General features: G+C 44.8%; 1 protein-coding gene across 1 annotated transcript in view; it reads right to left on the bottom strand.

Annotated features, from left to right (window-relative positions):
- The window catches only part of LOC147632176 (uncharacterized), a 66415-nt gene that overhangs the window by 32632 nt on the left and 8629 nt on the right, over window positions 1-25154 (bottom strand). The window contains exons 2-6 of the mRNA XM_086808813.1: window positions 14549-14588; window positions 12698-12757; window positions 12488-12537; window positions 12255-12310; window positions 11916-11949 (exon numbers count right to left, since the gene is read on the bottom strand). Coding sequence (XP_086664939.1) covers window positions 11916-11949; window positions 12255-12310; window positions 12488-12537; window positions 12698-12757; window positions 14549-14588 — 240 coding nt within the window. The remainder of the gene's footprint in view (window positions 1-11915; window positions 11950-12254; window positions 12311-12487; window positions 12538-12697; window positions 12758-14548; window positions 14589-25154) is intronic.

Below are 25154 nucleotides of genomic sequence, written 5' to 3'. Positions count from 1 at the left end.
GATTTTTCAGCCTTATGGCATGGAACAGGAGCCACCAATGGGTGATATGCAGGCTGGACAGCAACCTGAAAATGATGGTCATTGGGTACGGAGGTCCACTAGACCCTCCAGAGCCCCTGACAGGTTTGTTCCAGGGGTTGACTACTTGATGCTTACTGACTGTGGGGAGCCCTCATGTTATAAAGAGGCTTTACAGAGGGCAGACAAGGCTCTTTGGGAGCGTGCCATGAAGTCAGAGATGGATTCTCTGCACAAAAATGGAACTTGGAAGTTGGTGCCTTTGCCTGCAGGCAAGAAGGTTTTGCCATGCAAGTGGGTTTACAGGCTCAAAGTTGCACCAGATGCAAAGCCAAGATACAAAGCCAGGTTAGTGGCTAAGGGCTTTAAGCAGGAATATGGTGTGGACTTTGATGAGATCTTCTCTCCAGTGGTCAAAATGACCACACTTAGAGCTGTGTTGGCTTTGGTTGCGCATGATGATCTGGACTTGATTCAGATGGATGTGAAGACTGCTTTTCTTCACGGTGATCTCCATGAGGAGATATATATGCAGCAGCCAGAGGGTTATGCAGTAAGTGGAAAGGAGAAGCTTGTATGCAAGCTGAAAAAGAGTCTTTATGGGCTCAAACAGGCACCAAGAGAATGGTATCATAAATTTGATACATTCATGAAATCACAGAAATTCAGGAGAAGTGACATAGATCACTGCTTGTACACCAAGAAAGCTTTGGATGGCAGTCTATTGATTCTCATTTTGTATGTTGATGATATGTTGATTGCTGGGAAATCTCGTAAAGAGATGGATGCTTTGAAGCAGAGGCTGCATCAAACCTTTGATATGAAGGATTTGGGTGATGCTAATCACATCTTGGGTATGCGGATACTTCGGGACAGAAATCAGCATGTGTTGTATTTGTCTCAGAAGGAATACATTGGCAAAGTCTTGCAGAGGTTCAATATGGACGGGGGGAAGAAAGCTAGTACTCCTTTGCCTCCATATGTGAAACTCAGTGCTATGGACAGCCCACAGTCAGATAGAGACAGGGCTGATATGGCCAAGATTCCGTATGCTTCAGCTTGTGGCAGTCTCATGTATGCCATGGTTGCTACTAGGCCGGACATTGCATTTGCAGTGGGAGTGGTTTCTAGATACATGGCCAACCCTGGCAAGAAGCATTGGGAAGCAGTGAAAGGTGTCATGAGATACCTGAAGGGCACACAGGATTTGTGCATTTGCTTTGGCAAACAGGATGCATTAGTGCATGGTTACACGGATTCGGATTATGCCGGTCATCCAGATAACCGGAAGTCTACTACCGGTTATGTCTTTACATTCACAGGAGGTGCTATGTCATGGATATCCAGGATGCAGAAGTGCACAGCCTTATCTACTACAGAGGCCGAGTATATTGCAGCCACAGAGGCTTGCAAGGAGGCATTATGGCTATCTCGGTTAGTGGTTGATTTGGGCTATACAGGGGATATTCCATTGTTGCATTGTGACAGTCAGGGTGCCATTCAGTTGGCAAAGAACCCTGTTTTTCATGCAAAGACGAAGCATGTGGATGTGAAGTATCACTTCATCAGAGAGGTGATAGAGAACAAGCAAATTCAGCTTGTTAAGATTCATACGGATGACAACCCGGCTGATCTGTTGACGAAGAGTTTGCCTCCGGAGCGGTTTGCTCATTGCAGACACTTGATGGGCATTGGATGAGGCCATTTTCAGCCTTGATATGGCCTTGTATATTATCATGTACATGCTGATTTTTTCTTTTCCTTTACTTAAGGGCACTTTGCCTTTAAGTGGGAGGTTGTTGGGGTAAAGGCGTTATGCCCACCCTTATAGTGTGTACAAGCCCATAAGTTATAGTACATAGTACACTTAGTACTTTTAATGTACTAAGTGCACTATGTGTACTAGTGCAATATACATGTGTGATAGGGGAGTCACACACTCATGCTTTTCATGAGTTGACTTATCCCCACAACTCTCTCTCTCTCTCTCTCCCTTGCTTCTCTGTGTATGTCTCCCATGAATGAACTCTAAACCCTAATTCTGGTTTTCTCCCCATCAACTGGACACAGGTTTTTTCCCCGTGTGAACACACTTATGTGTGTTGGGCACTTTGCCCTAGGCCTTTTAGTACTCACTTGTACTTTCATTTCATATCATTATTGAGTACATCTTTTCCAGCACTCTCACGTTTCTCTGTGCTTGAGGTTGTGTGTGTGTGTGTGTGCACAGGCTAGCTTCCCTCCTACCCAACAGCAGCACCCTGCTGTAGGCCATGTGCATCAGCACCTTGTCAGCGCCCGGGAGTAGCAACTCATGCGTGCAAGTGTAGCAACACCCGTCTGTAGCACCCGACGGCGGCGGCGGCAGCAGCAGCATCAGCATGTCAACAGCATCAGCCAACAACAACAGCTTCAGCACGGCAGCAACAGCAGCGGTAGTGGCTGGCGGTGGTGGCAGCTACACTTGGCGGCGGCGGCACATCAGGCGGCAACAGCAGCAGGCAGCAACGGCCAACAGCAACAACAGATGGCGGCGGCAGCAGCAGATGATGGGGGCAGCAGCAGCACCTCATGCACAGCAGCGCTCCAGGAGATGCGCCTGCATACCATCCGGCCACCTTTCCACATAGCGATCACCATCTCCGACTCGCCACCCTTCCCTCTCTTTAAAGAAACGATGCGCTTTTCATAAAAACGCCAAAAAGCAAAAGTTTTAAAAACGCATGCTTTTCAAAGAATAATATTTTTATTTTTATTTTTTTTTATCCTCAAATGTTTTAAAAACCTTATAACATCAAAATCCCTTTTGTCCCCTTTTCACACTTGGGCTGGTCACACTTTATGAGTTTCCTTTTCACATTCAACTGATGCCTGTCCACACTGTGCGTCCCGTGCCCGCGCTCGTGCCCACCTGCTTGTTGTCCAGAGGGAAAAACACAAGGTCGTAACACACGGTCTGCAGCTCCCTGACTGCTCCGCCACCAACCGAGCTCCACCCGATCTAGGCCGAATGAAAACCGGGTGACGCCAACGGACCTACACAGCATCAGTGACGGGGGTGCCTCATACAGGCACATGCAGAAACGATCGCCATGTGCATGGAAGCAGCAGATGAAGGCAAGGCTCTGATACCATTTGTTGGTTCAAGCCACGGTCAGGGTTTGCTCATAGCTAGGGAGGATAGAAGATGTCCACACACACACACACACACAGAGAGAGAGAGAGAGAGAGAGAGAGAGAGAGAGAGAGAGAGAGAGAGAGAGAGAGGATTGCACGTACAACGATAATGGATTGATTTGATTAGATATCTAGAATGAAGTACAAACCATTTGACCCTCATTTAATGCATGCGGGAGCGCATATCTTGCCGCAGAGCGTGGGGATGTTGTGTGCAGAGCAGACCATATGGGCTGTTGTGCTCTGAATATACCCCGTGGGAATGTAGCATGCTGCGCAGGCCATATAGCAGGCCTGATCTGCTGGAAATAGCGCAGGTGCTGGACAGGCTGTGCAGGTGGCTGTACATGTGCCATACAGTAGGCAAGCACTCCTACAGGGCTGCAGATACAAGCTCAGCTGAGCGCATATGGCACACTTTTACTCCCAGAAAAAAGAAAGCAAGGGCCTAAAGCCACTAATAGCATAAATACTTTTTATTTGGAGGCAAAAAAGCACATGTTTAGTTGTTTTCATGCTTAAAAGAGGAGTATGTGGGGGCTAACAATGGGATCATGCTTTTATCTAGTAACTTTGGCTTTTTTAATTAGTTTTTCTTGTGTATCCAACTCCGATGTTACATGCGTGGAAGTTCTATGTCTTCATTCAGCCCTAAACACCTTTCATAGGAACACATAGATACAACCATGTAGAAGCAATGGAGAGAAAAATGCAAAGTTTTCACCTAATCTACAGTATATTCATAATATCCAAAAGTGTATGTAAGATATACAATGTCTGAAGACCCTTGGCCTTCCAAAAGGTGACCTTGACTCCTAAAGTCCTAATGCTAGACCTGATCCCCAAGAGGGAACTAGATAAATGATACAACACCATGCTTTTGCCTTATATAGGCTCACTCGACACCCTGGAGCAGGCCGACCTGCTGTCGGGGGCAGCAAAAAGACAATAAATCATCATTAAAAAGCTGCCGACTTCCCACACGTGTGGCCTGTCCTCTTGGCCAACTGCTGTCCAGTCCCTTGGACTTGCTCCTGTGCCCTCCTGAATCCGCAAAAGCCATAATAAATCTACTGAATCAGCTGCCGAAGTCTAGGGTTATTCCTGTCCATGTGGCATGCACATGACATCCGACCTTTGAGTTAGGATTAAATTGGATAAATAGGCAAGTTACCTCATAGGAATTATGTCATGACTCATTCCAATAGTAAGGATTTGCTACACGGGTTCCACACTCGCTTAGCTAAGAGCCAGGGAACTTATGCAGATGCTATGTTGGGATAGACAAACTCAAGGTCAAGCTTACAGTGGATTGTCTCCTATTTGGATTCACGAGGACATGAATCTAATGGAAGGGGGAGATAATGTTGCGTCCCTACATGGAGAAGGAGGTCTCCAAGGCGTGCAGGACTTCTCCGCCAGAGTAGCAGGCAAGCATGCAATCTGATGGTATGGGATGCTAGGTCTGGCGGTCTGGTGGTATGGGACGCCAAGGATGGCGTACGAGGCTTTGACTAACTCACGACAATCTAACCTCACGATCGGGAGTGGTTCCGAAAGGGAGCCTATTGTTGGGATGTGAGTTGCAAGCCACAATCTATCGTGATCATTGACATCAAATTCAATGCCGGTTATCTTAACCTTATTAGGGTTTCCAAGTCTGGCAGTCTACTGGTATGGGACACCAAGGATGGCGTACTGGGCTTGACTGACTCACGACAATCTAACCTCGGGTTCAGGGGTGGTTCCAAAAGGGAGCCTATCGCTGTGAGGTGAGCTTTAAGCCACAATCTATCTCAATCTCCTCGACAATAAATTCGATACGGGTTGTCTTAACCTTATTAGGGTTTCCACGTATGTAGTCCTTACAATGCGGATCTTCTTTTCATCTCATTTTATTCACTTTTTGTTTCCATGTTCATAGTCTACACACGGAACTTTTGTAACATATGTTGATCTCATAGACCAATTGGGTCTTTTGTAGATATTTCTTTCTTTCTCTCTCTCCCCCTCTAGAAAATGAAACCATAAATTGCTTGGTGCTAGCAAGAAAATAATCCCATATTTTTTCCACCATTTTCTTTTGGGAGGGGGAAGAGGAGGAGAAGACAGAGACGCATGGGGGAGGGGATAACAATTTCCAATAATGTGCAAAAAAGTTTAAAGTTAAGCTACATATGAAGCACCAAAACAAATGAAGAACATGATGCACTAAAAAGAAAAGAAGTAGGGTTTCTTAGTTTGTGTGTGTTCGTGCTTTTGCATGCACTTGTGTTGTCTTGAAGGATGTTCCTCAATAGCAAACAAAGGTGGTGTTAGATGGATCACTCCCAACATGGATGCGTGTGACACAATATTCGAGAGCTATAAGAGAATAATTGAAGTGTTAGCCATTTTGTGAGCAGCTATATTTGATAAAAGGACAAAGCTAGAGTGACAGTGAGAATAAAAGATACACACATGTAGATTAGGTGCACCAGGAACACACAGAGCAAGTTTGGTCAGCAAAAAAGGACAGATTTCAGCATGGAAAAAAAAAATGGATGTTGGCGTTTGAATTTGTTACCATTTTGGATTATTCCTTGATTATCTTCATAACTCATTTTATTTTGTTTATAAAATTTATTTGTTTGGAAGTTATATCCATTGATGTGACACTAGTAGACTCAGGTGGAGTGATCCCCAGAGTCTAGGTGTCTTAGCTCTAGTGGTGAGCTAGTGGCTCAAGTGGTACTACTCTTTAGCCTAGTTTGGCAAGATAGATATAGTGGTACGATACCCAGCCGATCTATGCCAAATGGAGAACCAAGTGGTACGATTCTCGGGCCCTCAAGGTCAAGTGGTATGATTTCCGGATCTTTGGGTCAACAGTTGCCATCATCGTGCTGCTACTGCTGTACAGGGCTGGGCTGCTGGTATGCTTGAAGATCCTCACCACCCCTCTGTCCGTACAACTGGGCAGTGCCATACAGCGATCTACTACCTCCTTTCCATACACTCAGCTTATGCCCATACTCTTTTGGACGGCATGTTCTGTTGTTGGAGGCTGCCGTGTGTTGTACATGTTGCTGGAGGTCGTCTCATAGCTGGCTTCTACACCATGAGCGAATGTACGGTACAGCCGTACACCTGCACATTGTCCTACAGCAAGTTGATGTCATCTGCAGTTGGCCATGCTTCTATCAAAATGCACAGCGGAAATGAAGACAACTACTGTAGAGAGCAGTATCCTTGGCGGTGAAGCCAACTGCCTCCTCGCTCGAAGAAGATGAAGCATCGGTGTCCAACATCTCCAAGTGCACAAAAGCTGGAGTCTTTGCAGCTGAAGCTGAAGAATCAGCACTCTTCCTAACACTTCCTCTAATAGTGACCTTTCTCGCCACAATCATTACAGGTCCTCTCGGCCTTCAGTTTCTCTCGGTCTGAATCGGGCTTCTTCTCAGAAGACTTCTCCGATGAAGACTTCCCTTTGCCCTTGTTGTTGTTGTTACGACCTTTCGACCGTTGGCCAATCAAGGACTCAGAACCTCCGCCCTGTGGAGGGTTCATGAATCGCTCTTCCTGGTCCAAGACCATGGGCACAAGCTCCTCCCATGTGATGGTGCTGAGCCTGCCACTGGTGATCAAAGAGGAGTAAAAGGCTGAGTACTAAGAGGGCAAATGTGACAACAACATTATGGCCATATCCTCTAACGATATCTCTTTCCCGGCCTGGAGAACTTCTTGCTGAAGAGCTTGCAGCTTGTTGATGTGCTCCCGCATCGTCGACAACTTTGCAGGATTCATCACCCGCATCTAAACTTCCAAGGAGATTCTCTTCATGGATGATACCCTGTTGTAGAGAGAAGCCAAATGCTGCCAAATCCCTCTGGCCAGTTTCGTATGCTTTATGTGATTGATCACCTGTGGTGTGTAATTAAGGAAGATGAAAGAAGGGACTCAGGTATTGACACGATCCGATAACTGTGCATGTGCCTCCCGTTCCTTCCGAATAGAGGGTAACTCCCCTTCTTCCAACTCCGGCCGTGGAACCCCAACAACAATGAAATCAACCAAGTCATAGGACTCCAAAACAGATTCCATCATTACCTTCCATATGCCGTGTTGTTCCCGTCCAGCGGGCGGGAACGTGGGGAGTGTCAGGATCTTCACGTGCTTATCAGCCATCTCAAGCAAATCTGCCATCTCAAGGGTTCACAAGGTCTTGTGAAGGGAGGGTGGCGGGAAAAAAAAGAAGAAGAGGCTGCAAATAGAATGCAAGGTGGCTGTCCAACGATGATGGCCGCCTTCTACCCGATCTCCAAGTGCCGTACAGCCCAGACAGTCTCCAATCAGCACCTCAATTAGCAAACCCTTGACGTCCCACTGTCTCCAAGCTTCAAGCCACCTCGGACTCTGATACCATGTCAAAATGCACAACGAAAATGAAGAAAACTGCTGTGGAGAGAAATACACAGATGAAAGAGAGAGAGAAGCTACTGTAACTCTGCTATATACACCAATAAATCCTGGAATACACAATGGAGAGTGTGGGGGGGCAAGGAGCCATTTTATATGGCCCCAGGTTGCTGGTCGACCGGCAGAAAAACAGCCGACAGTAGCCCACAACCAGTACAAGTCCAGTCGGCCAACAAATCTAAAGTCAGTCAAGGCTGTACAGCAAGTCGGGTATCAAACAATCAGTCGGCCACCAGAAGGAGACAGCCGACAGCCCTCCCACACCCAGAAAAAATGGGAAAAATACATGGAAGTGAGAAAAAATGGGGACACCAAAATTGGGCAGGCACACCCACAACAGAGGCCCTGACATAGTGTATAGACAGGAGATGACTGCTAACAGCTTCTACATCATCTTGAGGCTATACTCCCATGTGTGTGTGTGTGTGATGTGGCTTCCGTTGATTCTTGGTTCGTGTGAAGAACTCCTAAGAGATGCCATCACTTTTGGCCTTCCGTTGATTCTTGGTTCGTGTGAAGAACTCCTAAGAGATGCCATCACTTTTGGCCTTCACTCCAAGACTTGCCGGAAGCGTGGGAACGCGTTGTGTCACATGCACTCTGCACTAAGTGCATGGTGACAAGATGGCTCATCATCAGAAGTGCAGCATTTGTACAGTTTTAGAACCCAGTAGGATGATATTTGTCGTACGCCGTGACCCCATTGTACATCCTCAGTCCAGGATAAGTCAGGCACGAGCTACGTAGGTCATTCCTCAGCCATAGCGGGTCAGTCAGTCAGTCAAGTCCCTTAACCCACTTGGAGAGAATCATTCATGCATGTAGAGTCAGTAGAAGCCTTAGGGTTTGCATCAGAAAGCACTCTGCATCTTGCATAATATGCATACATATGCCTGTGCATCATTTAGAACATCCCCAAAGCCTTAGGGAATTTACTGGGATTTATCTGGTATTTTTCCCATATTTATTAGTATTTATTTATCATTATTTGCATTATTGGGCATTTATAAATATTAACTTTATTAAATGACCAACCTCCAGTTAGTATAAATAGGCTTGCCTAGAGCCTCTTTTGCTCATTCAGTCTTCATTGTGCTAAGAGCTCTCCTCTCTCTTGCTTTCAGCCCAAGACTAATCCAACCCTAGAGCCCATAAGCTTGCTTCTCCAGCCCTTGAGAAACCCTAGCTTCATTCAGCGCTAGGTGCTTGCATTCAGCCCTGAATTCAGCACTCAGTTCAGGCCCTGTTTCAGTCCACAGTTCATCCTCAGTTCAACGCCAGAAATCAGCCTGTATTCACCTGCGTTTTTGCACAGCCGTACAGCAGCAGTGCTGCGTTTTCTGTCCAGCAGCCTTAGTACCCTGCAGCTTCTGTCCAGCAGCCCCAAGACACCTGCGTTTCAGTCCACCAGCACTCCAGACACCTGCGTTTCTGTCCACAGCAGAATCCAGCCTTGAAGCAACAGTCTACAACAGTTTCCAGCCCTAAAACAGTTGCTTGCATCAGTGTTCAGCATTCTCTGCATCATCAGCACATTCAGCAGTCATCTGGTGAAGGTAACACAGCATTCATATGTGTTTTCAGCATTCTAACAGTGTGTAGAACAGTCCACCTTCTTCTTCTTTGAGCCTCAGGTGTGCAGCCCTTCCTCATGCCCTTGGGAGGAGTGCATAGGCTCAAGATCAAGTCATCGAGGTGTTTCTACAGCAGTGTACAGATCAGCCCTACTCCGATCCTCCGAGATCTTGCATTTGGCTTATCTACAGTCCAAAGTCATTCTCTCTAAAGTAATAAAGCAAATACTATCTCGTTATCGGGATAGGGGGCCCTTCAGTGGGTAATTCGGGACCCAATCTGGTGTACAGTTCTCATCTATCTCTCTCTCAACTCTTTAAAGTTTGAAGTAAATGAAATGGATTGCTAAACTCACGAAACTCAGGATACAGAAGACGGTGTGAGCATATTGTGTGACAGGATCAACCAATACAAAGACTTCCGCTGCATATCACACGTTGGAAACAAGTAATCACGTGTCCCAAGGAATATCTTGTCTTGGATAGGTTGGGTAAGTAAATATAGCTTTCTTGTAAGGCTAGAGAGGTTCAGTATGGTACATTAGATGGTTGATCCATTGTGTAGATCACCTAGAACCTTGACATGAATGCTTTGTTGACTTCTCCATGAAGAGATGAGGGTTGTAACGGAGAAAGAGCATTCTAGGGACTTATCCACAAAGCACTCTTCCTAGGCAATGCTTTATGTTTGCTTTCATGTTCATGTGGAAATCTGATGGTCCCTCGGGACACCCCGGTGCTTGTACTTGAAAACTCCTAAGCAATTAATGATTTCCATAAGGGAGGGCCAACCGTTCCGGTTTAGTGTGGTGCCTTTATCTGTCATGTGAGCACTCTCCCGAGTGTGATGTGGACATGCTTCTACGCATTGGCCAACTCAAAGGTCGAGTACATGGCCATATTCATGTGTTTGTAAGGGCTATTGTTCTAGATCATTGTATTATTGTCCAACTGCGAAATGAGTAACTTAGTGTGGATAAAGTTATTGGGTTACTTTGTGAACACACTAAGTTGGACATTATTGTTAGGGTTGGTAGGGTTGGTAGTCAACTCACAAACATTAGACACTATAAACAAGAACCTAGGCCTTAGCCAAATTCATTCATTGATCAATCTGTCATCATTGAGTCATTGAGAGTTCAAGAGCAATGCTACCGTTTAGTAACTCTATGCAACAGTGTATTTACTTCATGTTAGTAATACATGGTAGATACCTACTATCTCTCTCTCTATTGTGCATTGAGCATGAAGAAGAAACAGTTTGTTGTGCATGGGTTTAAGTCAAGCGCTAATTGCATTCAATCAATCATAAAATGCTTCCGCAAGCACCCATGTTACATTATCTCATGATGGTATTTCTTTTGTTGTTATTCACATGTTTGAATGGTTTACAAATTTGTCATATCGTCTTAGTTCACGTTTAATGGTTGAGTTTAATTTCTTAAACACCCCACACAAGTTACAGGTGTAGATAACCTTGGCAGTAGGGATTGCATAGGAGTTGTCCTTAATCCAAAGTCTCATGCGGTTGCTTTTGAGAGCAGTAACAAGCTTTTGCACTTTTTATGGGTGTATACGAAAACAAGTTACTCGCTGTAGTTCACAATGTAAATGCCATCTTTTAGGTGCTGAATTTACACCAAAACCGACCATCAACGTCTCAAACTTTACACACGACCAAAAATTGTGTATGCCTTATCTACAAGGCCTTAGGTTTATGCAATTTCAGTTGCCTATCAATAGGACCTTTCGCATATCCGGGATTCTTATCACTTAGATGTTGATTTTGCACCTGTGTGGGCAGTTGTACAGCAAAGGACCGTAGATCCATCCTACACGGTACAAGGGTATCTTATGATAAAGACTTGTCTCTGCGTGGTTGGAAGTCTAAGAAACAAAATAGTGGAATGTCATGCACCTCCACATGCAGGACAGAGAGGGATTTTTCCAGCTAAGAAAGCTTTGGAACTGTATTTCGCCCAGCATGCAAAAGGGAATCCATGGGCATGCCTTATAGTGCCTACCTTGCCAAAGGGTGAAATTTGACAGGCATGGAATCCAAAAAATTTCTTCAGCAATGGGAGAGTATAGTAATGGATTTCATTATGGATTTGCCAAACATGCCCCTAAAGCAGCCCCAGCAGGTCGTCCACTAGGCATGTGAAAAGGGCTAAAATGCACAAAATAGGGGTTTCTATTATCGCAGGCCAACAGGCCTAAAACCTTGATTTTAAGAAAATGTCTACTACAGCACCTGGCAATGGCATCCAAGCTCCAGCAAAGGGCTCGTACAGCCAAATGCACAGCAGGCCAACCTGTGTTCGTGTATGTGTATGTTGGTGGATGGGTTGGGGGCAGGCGCAGGAGGGGAGATCTCAATTGAAAGAGGGGCATTCCCGTCATTTGAGCATTTAAGCAACAAATCTCGATTATAGGTAAATGCTTCTCCTAAGAGAACCTGATAGACAATTCATCCATACACCTCTGCACATGCAAAGGGACAAGTGCATGTGAGAGGTTGGTATGCTCCACCGCTATGCAAGTGCAAGCATGTTCTCAGGTGTGCATGTGCAGGCATGGATGTGTAAAACCTCTTTTGAATACCTTCATTGCAATCATATGAACATGGTAAATTCAGAAAAGAAGCGATTAGTGGAACGTGAAGATTAGGACAGATAGCACACATACCGCATTTTCAATTCCTTCAAATCCATGCGATTTGCTGTAGTAACAAGGCATACAAAGATGCTTGTGTGAAACAAGGATAGCATAAAGAACTGCATTATAAAAATGATAAATATACATAAATGCACATATTATACATATGTATGTATATCCATGTCCATCTCAGTATCGTGCATGCGTGTAAACATTGTAGATGTATGTGTTGTGCATGTGCGTGTGTGTGTGCATGTGTGTACACAGACACACACAATACATATATACACACATATGTATGTGTGTGTTGCCTATTTGTGTACACATATATACCTAGGCATGCACATGCATCAATACGAATGTCCTCACCTGAGCTCTTTTTTTGCTGCTCTTTCTTCCTTTTCTGCAGTTCATACTTGAGCTTGCTGTGAATGCAGAAATTTAGAACAAAATTTAGCCCCCAAAAAAAAAAAATGAAACTATTTTGGCTAACTTAGGTTCAGCTCCAACTTGCTGTATAATCCTCAGAAACAAGGCCACTTCACCCATCATAAAAACTAACTAAATGAATACATACAGAGAGTGAGAATATCCCATCATACCTGTACTGAACTATCTTTACACATGGAGGATCTTGTTTATCCAATTGCACCTGTATATATATCCAAATAACAGAGCCTACAGATTGTAAGACCTCTAGTACTAGGCCCCAACCATCAAACCAACAAACAAAGTTTCAGCAATGGCTAATCAAACATCCTACCGTAAGGGATGCAAAACCACAACAAAAGCTTAATTGAACAAAACCGCACCAGATCAAGTTCTTGCTCTCTTGCTCTAAAGAGTGCCTCCTCCCTTGAGATGGTCCCAACCTGTAGTCCAATAAATTCTAGGAATGACTAACATACACAAATACATAATAAGTGTATAAATACTTACACACATACATAGGTGCAAACATATACTCTCTCTCTCTCTCTCTCTCTCTCTCTCTCTCTCTCTCTCTCTCCCCACCCCCCCCCCCCAAATCTAGCCATGCGTCATCAAGGCTACTAGCAGAAAAAGGGCATGACACTGGGTTTGCAAAAGTCTCTGTACCCACGCGACAAACAGCGGGTATGCATGCTAGTACTGGGGAAATCAAATTTGACCAACATTACATTTTTAGATGACTAGTTTACTATGAGTACACGAACGCTACCACTATCTCTTCTGGAGGATAAACCCACGAGCAAACACTACCAATGTAACTATTTGTCCCTCCTAGCTCTATTTCACATGATGAAACCCATGCCCGGACACCAGACAGGTGGAAGAAGACACGGAGACAAGATCCATAAGGTTTGATTAAGAAAAGCACCATTTTTGGTCAAAAAGCAAGAAAAAGCAAAAAGTCAAACAAGGTTGACTATGAGTCAGGGGCACCATTCGAAAGAGGAGATTGAGCTAGACCAAAAAGCTAAAAGCTGCTTTTTCAAAAAGCAACTCCAGGGCCAAAAAGCAAGGTCCTGAAGCTAGAAAAGCAAAATAAGAACTTTTCACTAAAAGTTGAGTAATATTTTACTATTAAAAGCGACCAAAAGAAAAGTAAAAGGCAAAAGCATCACTTTTTGCAAAAAGCAAGGCTTCCCCAAGTATAAAAGAAGCATGAGCCTCTCTTGAGCATCAAGTTGAAGAAGAACCTCTTCATCACGTTGCCATCTTCAATGAAGCATGGAGATCATCTTCTCCATCATCATCAACTTGATCATGAACCAAATCATGGAATTTTTCATCGCTGCCTGCTGATTCAAAGTGCCTCCATCGACTGTTGTGCCACGTCATCACTTATCCGCATGACTATACACATGTGCGGAGCTGTATGGACTGAAAATTTCAAAAACCCTAAAACTACTCCAAAAACTCTAAAAACTGCTTTTTGGAAGTTTTATTGCCCAAAAACCATTAAACAAATTTTATATCTGTTTTCTTGCCAGAAAGAGCTTTTCCATGGTTTTCTTCATCGACAAGGCTGTAGGAGATGTGCAGGTTACTCATGGGATGAGCAAGTGATTCTAGGACTTGGATTTGGATTTAGACCTAGAACTTGAACTTGGATCTGGACTTGGATTTGGATTTGGATCTGGAACTTGAACTTGGAGCTGGACTTGGATTTGGATTTGGACTTGGAACCTGAACTTGGACTTGGATTTGGATTTGGATCTAGACTTGGACTTGGATTTGGATTTGGACTTGGAACTTGGAACTTGGACTTGGGTTCGTTGGACTTAGATTCTTCGGACCAAGAGGGCAACGTCAAAAAACCTCAAAAACCTAAAAATATAAAAGAAGAAGAAATTACATAGGATAATGTTCAATTATATTATCAAAAGGATGTACCACAAAAAGCTAGCGTAATAAATCTCGTCACATTACTAATAATAAAGTAACTTCGATAATTATTCTCCCTCACTTACTCAATTTAAAAAACCTTGACAATTTTATTTCTCTTATGATAATTTTTAGACCTTAAAAAATTAGATCCATTCTATTAATATGTAAAAAAATCTTCAATAATTCTTATTGCATAATAATACAAATTTTATTTTCCTAATTTACTACTTCAAAGACCACAAACCACATGGGAGATAAAGACTGGTCAGTCACAAAAACAAGAAGCCTACCAATTTGCCATCCTCTCCAAGAAGCATTACAGTGTTGGCCCTGATACAAGAACCAAACACATAAATTTAGCCTTATTGGAATTGTAGAAAAGCAATGATTGTAAGCGACTTAACATTTGCATTGAATGTGTATTAATTAGGATTATGTAATTGCCCCGGACGGGATTGAGCACAATCTTGCCACACTTAAACTATTAATACTATTAAACAAGATGAAATGGCGCCAAAACCAAACAAGATAGCAATGCTGAAATTTAAATGACACTAGCAAAAATAGGGTTGGAAAGAGTCGACCCCCTTGTAATATGATTGTATTACCAAAGATTCCTCAAGATACAAGCTTCATGGGCATCACATGCCAGATTTCCAATGACATACATGCAATGAAAACGCTTTGCAAACATGATTTGTCAAACTCCAATTGATTCCACAGCTTTTGTCGCAAAGAACCTCACTCCTCAATCCCCCAGTGTCTTGCCACAAGCAACTATGCTCCACTAGTATCCATACACAAGCACATGTGCGCCAACCCGAGACGTGAGACCTTAATGGTCAAGCACGCGAATATAGACTAGGATAATAGAACTCAAAGAGGCTCTTACCAGTGAATTTGCTGAAATTTGTAAGTAGAAATCAGCTTGACGTCAAATTGCATTTTCAACAGGTAGATATCCAAGTGATGGCAGCTGAAAAGGACATCCAGGGACTGGACAGCAAAGAGGTAATCATTTGTTGGCTGAACCATAGGTTGGAGAAGCAAGAAAGCATGCCAAAAAGCATGTGTATGGACTGGTTTTGCTGAAAATTGCCACCACCTTCCCCCTCTTCAAAAATGCACCAATTACCCAAGGGAGAGAGAGAGAGAGAGAGAGAGCGAGAGTAAGCCTTTCCATACATAGAGAGGCTGGCCATTGGACCACCTCAACAGAGGCCACACCTCTCCCATAAGTGGAGAGGGTGCCCATTATGCTATCCATACCTTTTAATGAGAAAAGAGTGCCTCATTTGTGAGACCTTGGCCGGCCGCCAACCAATAAGTGCCCAAACTTACTTATGACTTGTCCACCCACACTTTAATGAAGAGTGGATGTCCAAACTCACTTATAAGTTGTTTGGCCATACTTTAATGATGTGACATGTGGGAGATTGATCGTAGTAATCACAACCTTAGGCTAACTAAACTTCACTTAATGATGCTTAAGACATAGACAAATAGTGTCAATGCAATGCAATGCAGCTATATTAGATGAATGGGTTACAATGAGATCTAAATAGATCTATGATGCTGTCCTAGATGAAGATCCTTCTCAGGATGAGAAGGATATGGTGAATGCTAACGATGAGGACTGTTCCCTGCTCCAATGCTGAGGTCCACCCTTCGATGCCGACTTCCCTTTATGTAGGAGGTAGGAATGATGAACTATGTGCTGAATATGCTGGCTAAACTGTTGATCTGTTGTCTCCCTTGCTCCATGGATAGGAAACACTGAAGAGAGATGAGATCATGGACTGAATATGCTGCCTATGATGACTATATGATGAGTGAACTGTTTTAAATGTCTTGATTAATGCTTGATGATGCCATGCCACTTGTACACCTAATGGGTGTGCACGTGACAAATGAAGTGTGGACCAACAAAACAGAAAAGTGGGCAATAACTCTAACAAGTATCAACAAAGAGTTTAGAATCACACCTACCACCTATCTGCAACCCACAAGCAAGACCAAAATACAGATTCACACGCATGATTCACAGAGGGGCATCCTCTTTCCGTAAACTACACGTACAAATCTTGCGTAAAACAGTTCACGCGAAAAATAGTTCTAGGCATGCACGAATGCCAAATATGTATTGGACAATCTTTCTTTCATTTAGCTTATAGCTTGCGGTCATTCTAGGCGTAGACATTACGTTCTCACACCAACCGGAATATCGTACTCTGTATCTGAGCGCGGACCAAAGTCCCCAACCTACCAGATCCATCCTATTGACCCTTGGTGTAGACATAAGTCCCCTACCATGAGGTGTCAGTCCACATGAACCTTGGCGTAGACGTAAGTCCCCTGCCATGAGATGTTATGTCTACACTATGGAGCTCAACGCGCAGAGAATGCCCAAATAGTGACATCCTCCCAGCTTCTAAGCAGTTGACCACAACTTATCCAAGTATGCTTCTAGGAGCTGTGGATACTCCTCATCCATCCACTTAGCACCCATGGTGAATAGTTCTTAAACTTCACGAGATGGCCACTTTGAAGTTTGCCACCTGCAGGCTTACGTTCCTTGTGAAGCACAATTTGCTCTAGTTGTAACCTCTCTTCAACTCATCCACTTCATGTGGATCTTCCATAACCAACTATCTGATAAAATTGCACAATGCCGAAGCAAAACATAGGAGAGAAGGAGAGAGACACAGAGAGAGAGGGAGACATCAAACAATGAACATCTTATTATGTAGCATGAGCATTTACAATGGCAATACCAACCAACAAATGGCCTAGAACAATGCACCTGTGAAGGAATGAACTGAGTTGGATACAAGTGATGAGAGGAAGAGGACATTATATAGGGAGGCCATGTAGCTGGCCGACTGCCCTAAAGCTGGCCAACAGCAGCCCCACGACCTACATAAATCCTTAGGACTGGTTCAAATATGAGAAAATATGAATATGCCAATAAAAGGTCCAGAACCCACAACACTTGAGATGCACAAATTCTAACACCCCCTCTGCAGCTCATATTGTGCAAAAGTCGAAAGAAGAAAACTGAAGAAGATAAGACCATGGACACCCCAGTACCGGCCGCATACTAAATACACACCGCAGAAGATACACCTACCAACCTGTCTCTTCAAAACAAAATGCCACCCTGAACAGCAAAGAAATCTACTTGGCTCCAAATTCCCACACCGGTGTGCAGCGACCTCCATTCACCTCAACATTGGACTATGAACAGATCACGTCCCAGAAAACCTCGAACAATGAACTTGGAACTCATCCGATCCATAATCTCTACTACCCTAAGCAATAGACTTGGAACACATCCAGTCCATAGCTCCAAAAAATGAACTTGTCTCGCTAGATATTTTAATGCTTGGAACTCCGACTCACGGTTCACATGCACCAGAAATGAAGTTACGAATAACCCCCTCTCCCGCCCACGAGCCTCCTCTGACTGGAAGCACATGGAGAAGAACTATCTGTATAACTATAGAAGTTGACCATCCAGGTCCTACCTGGCTTGTGCAGCCTTGGGGACACTAGAAGTATAAAAGTTATCATCCTGTATATGATCATTACCTGTCTTTGAAAACTTGATCCTGGCCTAGGTTGTACCTTTGGTCTTGCAATACTTGGCCAAATGAACCTGCTTTCCAAAAGAGTAGCAGTTACACCGTCCTGTCTGATGCACTATACCAAGTGCCTGATTCTGTCTACTACTACCTGCTCTCGAGAAACAAGGATAGATGCCTCCTCCAAGAGGGAACCCACATCCACGGCAATAGCACACCTCTACAAGCAAGCCTTTGCGCCACCGATGATCTCAACACTCCACCAATCTCCAACACTTCTCCAACAGAACGAGGTACAAGGAACAAGCAGCCCCCCAAAACTGAGAGAGAAAGGGACTGGACAATAGCAAACAGTCCACCAAAACTTGCCGGAAAACACCCACAAAGTAGGTAGATCCATGGAAGAAGAGGTAGGCTGAAGATGCCACAAGTCTGTAGCTCTCCACACGCGAAGAACAGGCAGGCTGAAGATGACACAAGTCTGTAGCTCTCCACACGCGAAGAAGAGGACCACCAACTGCTGTCCAGAGCTTTGCTCCAAGCTCCAACACCGTGGAAGAACAAGACCATCAGCCCTCTCTCAAGCAAAGGCAAGGCTGAAGCACAAGCAAAGAAACACCTCCACTGCTGCCCAGGGCTGAAAACGCAGCCCATGCACCACCAACGACACTGGATGATGGAGAAGATAGCATAGGAGAGAAAGTGTTGCTGCCACCACAAAAACGCAGCCACCAAAGCTGAAGCGCACCACCCCCGGAAGAAAAACGCAGCCACCAATGTGAAAATGCAGCCTTCAGGATGAAAACGCAGCAGCCAAAAGAAACATAGCCACTAAGTCATCAAGAAAACGCAGCTGCCTAGAAAATTACACAAAACACATCCTTCTACTACATATGTAGGTGAAAAACACAAGCCTTCTTCTACTCCCCAAAATAAAGAACACTGAACTTCTTGCAATAAGGAAACTCACTACCGCCTTAAGTGCCGGTCACCTAAGCGACTGATACCATGATAAAGTTGCACAATGCGGAAGCAAAACATAGGAGAGAGGGAGACATCAAACACTGAACATCTTATTATGTAGCATGAGGCTTTTACAATGGCAATATGAGCTAGCAGATGGCGTAGAACAATGTGCCTGTGAAGGAATGAACTGAGCTGGATACAAATGATGAGAGGAAGAGGACATTATATAGGGAGGCCATGTAGCTGGCCGACAGCAGCCCCACGACCTGCATAAATCCTCACGACTGGTTCAAACATGAGAAAATATGAATATGCCAATAAAAGGTCCAGAACCCACAACACTAGAGAGGTAGTAATGCACGACTCAAAATGATGTGACTGTTGGATTTCTTCAATCAAGTACAATATCTTTATAGGTATAAAGGTTCAGCTCATGACATCATTGCTTATGTCACACACACACACACACACACACACACAAAATATCTAGATATTATGCTTACCACTCTAAGAGTGCGTTCACACACATACACACATAACAACATAAGGGAGTGTTCAAACCCTTTTAGGGGCTGTTCACACACACACACATACAAGGACACATAAATAGGGGTACACAAGAAGCGACACATACAAGGGCTCAGCTTTCGTAGCTATGGATTGAATGCATTTCAAATTCATTGCTTGGTGTAGCAGAGATTATGGACTAGATGTGTTCCAAGTTCATTGTTCGATGTTTTTTGGACATGATGAGTTCACAATCCACTGTTCGAAGATTATGGGTGTGGTATGTCCGTTAGCTCATCATTCTATACTTGGAGTTCAATGCACATTGGTGTGGGAATTCGAAGCCAAGCATATTTCTTTGTTGTTCAGGGTGGCATTATGTTTTGAGGAGATAGGTTGGCACGTGCATCTTCCGCGGTGTTTCCAATATCTGAGTACTGGGGTGTCCACGGTCACGTCTTCATCAACTTTTCTTCTTCAGACATTTTCTCACTATGAGCTGCAAAGGGGGTGTTAAAATATGTGCATCTCATGTGTTTTGTGGGAACTAGGTCTTATATAAGGGTTAGCACTTTATTAAAGGCTTCTCTCCCCACTTGTTGTATCCCCACTTATATAAGGGTTAGCACTATATAAAGGCTTCTCTCCCCACTTGTTGTATCCATTCATTCTCAGCGCATGATTGTCTCCACCCATCTGTTGGCCTTGTGTAAACCTCTTGCTATAATACAAGTTGATCGTTGTCTGACATCTCTCTCTCTTAGCCATCTCTCTCTCTCTCTCTCTCTCTCTCTCTCTCTCTCTCCTCTGTTTTGCTTCCCTATTGTGCAACTCTACACTTGTTCACATACATGAGGCTCTAGATACCCAACACTCTTGTGAGCAGTGTGTGAATCTGTATTCTAACCTTGTTGTGGGTTGTGGTAGGTGTGACTATAAAACTCTTTATTTATATTTGTTAAGAGTTATAGCTCACTTTTCTATTTTGCTAGTCACACTTCTCTAAAGTATGATTGGACAACTTATAAGTGAGTTTGGGCATCCACGATTCATTAAGTGTGGGCACACAAGTTATAAGTAAGTTTTGGCACTTATTAGATGGAGACAGCCAGGCTCTCACAAAACACGCACCTTTTTCATTATAAGGGTGTGGGCAACATAATGGGCACCCTCTCCACTTGTGGGAGAGGTGTGGCCTCTCCTGAGGTGGCCCAATGGCCACCCTCTCAATGTATGGAAAGGCTTACTCTCTCCTCTCCCCCAACAAAAATCGGTGCCATTTTGAAGAGGAGGTAGAAGAAGGCAATTTTCTGCAAAACCAGTCCATACACATGCTCTTTGGAATGCTTTCTTGCTTCTCCAACCTATGGCTCAATCGGCAAATGATTACCTCACTGTTGTCAAGCCTCTGGATGTCCTTAAGCTGAAATCTCTGCACACGCCCACCATGGAGATCGTTCATCCTCCATAGTCTATCGTGTGCAAGCTCCCATGGCTCACCATTTTCAGCAAATGGTATTAGAGCCAGCTGCTCTTGCTTCCGCCACATGTCAGATCCACTATAGCTGCCTAGCACCGACATCAACTGCTGCTATTGCTATGCTGCCAACCCAACATCCACCTCTGGATCCTAGCGTCGCCTACAACTACCTAATACAACCATTGTCGCCCTCTAGAGGTTTGCCGCCTAAACGTGTAATGTTGACGCCTTTGTGCCACTTCACTGCTGACAGCACCTCCTCGCTGCCAACGACGCCTGATCACCACTCGCAGCCTAACTCCTCAACTTCCACCTACCTATGCCCTCTGGCAGCCTAACTCAGCTTCCACCTACGTCCTCTCACCTCCTCCGCCTCTAGTGCATCTACTCGTTGCCTTTAGCCACTTGGGACCGTCCAAACACTTGCGCCCGCCATCTCCTCCTACCTACGCTCTTCGCGTCATTGACAGTCTGGCCGCCTCCCACCTATCAGTCACCAACATCATCGATAGACATCACACGAGAAACCCTAAAGGTTATTAACCTTAGTGGTTTAAAATCAATGTGAAAGAACTTTCATGAGAGCCTGTTCACATGGTCATTATGTCTAGTCCTTTGCGGTCTCCATCATTATCATCATGGGTGTCATGTCACGTGCATTCCGCACTTGGATGCCACATGGACATATTTGAACAAGAAGGTGCAGAACCTGAAGTGCAAACTGGTCCCATGTGAGCCCAGTCCGGGACGAGTCAGCCAGGATTCCACTCTAAGCGTCCAAGGTCAGGTGTGCATTGTCCTGCACATGGAGCTAGCCAGTCCGTACTATGAGTCTCCCTTTGGAATGATGTCAGATGTTGGGTTTGCAACCGGACACCAGGTGTATGTAGGAAGCATGTAGTTTGCATGTAGGACGGGGCCAGCCCTTAGGGCTACCCCAAGAAGGAGATGTTGCATCTCGTGTGGGTATTGGGTAGGCTTAGGCAAGAAGGCCCTAGGCCTTGCCCACCAGCCCAATGGATGGTTGGGAAGGCTGTCGGCCAACCCAGGCAGCCGACAGGCCCTAGAGGCCAGGCCTGATAGGCTGCCCAGCAGCAAGTCGGCCAGTGCCCAAATGCTGCCCAGCAGCCAGCCTGGACAGCAGCACACTGCACACAGCAGCATGCGCAGATGGGCAGCAGGCCAACAGTGTGAAATGCTCAATAAAAAGCATTTAATTTCATTTAGACCTGGCCATGGGGTTTTTCAGCAATAGGCCGACCCCTATAGAGACAGCCGACCAGCATCAAAAGTGGGTATAAATACCATAAATCGGTCATAGCATCTCATAATTCACATCGGGTTGCTGAATTCCAAGGGCCAAGACAGCCAAGGGGAACTCTCAACCAAGGTGAAGAGTGTAGGTCAAGAACCAGATTTTATTTGCAGCTTTGCATCATTCTAATAAAGCAAATACACCATTCGTGGAGGGGGCCTATACAGGGTATTTGGGACCCAATATTGTGTCCACTTCTCTCTCTCTCTCTCTCTCTCTCTCTCTCTCTCTCTCTCTCTCTCTATGTTGTGCGTTATCTTCGTCGCGAACGATTGCTGATTTTTGAACATTGAAGTTACCAATTCTTCCACCGAGCTTCCGCATGTTACATTGGTATCAGAGCCTTCTTCAAGTGTAAAGATTCAGCCAGAAAACCGAAAAAAAAATAGAAAGAAAATTTCTCTCTCGCTTGTTGAGGACCACCACTTTCGGTGTGAATTCTGTCCCTAGAAGGACGGTTGCTCCAGAAAGTCTCCCAGACTCTTAGTGGATAGTCAAATTGCGTTCCGGTAAGGATGTGCATTTTCCCACTATGGCGAGCTTTGATGAAGAGAGAGAACAAAGAACTTCCAAACAAAGAGCACCAGGCAGTCCTTCGCGGGCAACGGACATGAGTGTACATGACATGTTCCAGACAATGATGCACACAATCGCAGACCAGAGCACCAAATTGGAAGAGCAGAAGGTGCAGATCTCGAAAGAAGCCATTTTCCAGCCCCTTTTTCTCCATCTCCTCCTCTCTCTCCTTCCGTTTCCCAAATCCCGATAGCAAATCCTCTACCAAATAACCCTTTTGAAGGGTTACGAACGCAACCAAGTTCGACCCTCGAGTTGCAGATGCGAGCAATGGAGATTCGATTGATAGAAGACCATGTGGCAGCATCCGATGCTCCTGCACAAGAAGACGCCAGGTGACACGTGGAGTACGAAAGATTTCTTGTGGCTTTACACGCAAGAGCGACACCAACGGCTTCCTTGAGTCATCCTCCCGAGAGGATGAACTTCAATAAGAATAATGGCAAACTCGACCCCACAACCCTTTATTGTTGGTTGCATCAATCTGAAGCTTACTTTGCTGCAGTTAGAAAGAATGATACTGACATAGTTATCTTAGCTAGTTGGTATTTGGAAAATGAGGCCCTTCCATGGTGGACCTAGTGGGCTCATGCCCACACAAGATTAGGTATGGCAGCTTATATCTAGGACAAGTTTGTCCTAGATCTTAAGCGGCGATTTCTCCCACCCCATTACCTTGAGCGACTCAAATACGAGTTCAAGGGGGCACGTCAGAATGCGCAACCAGTACTGTGGTTTGCCGATAAAATTTCGAACCTATGTTTGCAATTAAGCATAGGACAAGAAAGGGCAGTTCCTTTATGGCCTTGACACGCAAATCCAGTGGGAAGTGCGTATGTTTCGGCCAACCACCTTCGAGGATGCACTCTCACTTGCACAGAGTACTGAAATGAAGTACGATGGCGGAAAGCCCAAGACTTCCCAACCTTCCACTCCCAAGGCACCCCCCCTCAGGGGGGGAAAGGCCAAACCAACGGAGTCTTCACCAGGATAGAGCATGGGAGCCTCTAGCTCCAAGAACTCGACCAATGCGGCCAAGATTACTCCAAACCAGAAAGCTCAAGAAGACAAGACCGGTGGGAAACTGAGTGCTGAAGAGACAACCCTATACAAGGAGGGAAGGTGTTTCTTTTGTCACACAAAAGGACACAATCCTAAGGATTGTCCAAAGAAGACTACCACTCCACAGACGACCTATAACATGCGGACGCTTCGGAGAAGAATCGGTAACTTCAATACTCAGAATTCAGCACTCTTTTCGCGACGGAAATTAACGCACAAACTGAAAGGAGATGTGCAGAAAATAGGGAGAGAGAGAGAGAGAGAGAGGGGGGGGGGGGAGAGAGAGAGAGAGAGAGTGAGAGTGTCACCAGCCTGGACATTTCCCAGTCTGAAAAGGGTCTGGTGGACTCAGAATTCAGCACTCTTTTCGCGTCGGAAATTAACGCACAAACTGAAAGGAGATGTGCAGAAAATAGAGAGAGAGAGAGAGAGAGAGAGAGAGAGAGAGAGAGAGAGAGAGAGAAAGTGTCACCAGCCTGGACATTTCCCAGTCTGAAAAGGGTCTGGTGGACTCCAAGATGTTTAAATATTTGGAAAGTACAAGCTTTGGGAATGGGGGATTATCCTAGAATACAAAGGACCACACTCCTAAAATTTAGGAGAGTTGCTATTTTTGGCCCGACTCCGATGGAAATTCTGTTCGCGTCATTACATTTGGAATTGAGCAGATACCAAGAGTTGGCAAAGTGCCTATGACAGAATGTCTACCAGTTGGGATATTTTTAGAGGTAAAGATTATGGAAGGACCCATCTCTTAGATTGGGACATGTGGCAAGAAAGTGGACCAAAGTGAGACAAGTGGCCTGACACTTGTTAGAAAAAGGATCAAAGTGAGACAAGTGGCCTCACACTTGTCACTTCAGCTATTGTGTGGCTCTCCACTTGTCATCGTAACCTTCTCTTGCCATTTTAGCTCATGGGAGGCCCAAATCTATAAATTGGAGCCCTCTCTCTTCATTAATGGAGGCTCTCTTGCTCCACACTAGCCTCTACCACCGTTACAGGTTGCCCTAATGATGGCTACTCTCTTTCTCTCTCACTTGAAGGCTGCCCATGAAGAATACCGGCTGTTGGGGACTGTTTTGGAGGCTTCCATCGCGAAGAAATACTGAAGGCAAGGGTATTTAATCATTTATTATGATTTCTAGCCATTATACTTGTTGTTCCAGCATTTGTACTTGTTGTACAAGCTGTACCAGCCCTTGTACTGGCTGTACCAGCTTCTGTACCTGCTGTACCAGCCCTTGTACTGGCTGTACCAGCTTCTATACTTGCTGTACCACCCATTGTACCGGCTATACCTGCTGTACCAGCCACCATACCAATTGTACCAGCCATTGTACCTGCTGTACCGGCTGAATGGAGAGTTGTACTTGCTGTATCCTTTCTATTGCATGAAGACCCGT

This window comes from Cibotium barometz, chromosome 14 (genome assembly GCF_041138505.1).
Source record: "Cibotium barometz isolate CiBa-2024 chromosome 14, ASM4113850v1, whole genome shotgun sequence".
Taxonomy (NCBI): domain Eukaryota; kingdom Viridiplantae; phylum Streptophyta; class Polypodiopsida; order Cyatheales; family Cibotiaceae; genus Cibotium; species Cibotium barometz.
Note: the sequence above shows the minus strand (reverse complement) of the source record. Positions and strands in the feature narration are given on the sequence as shown.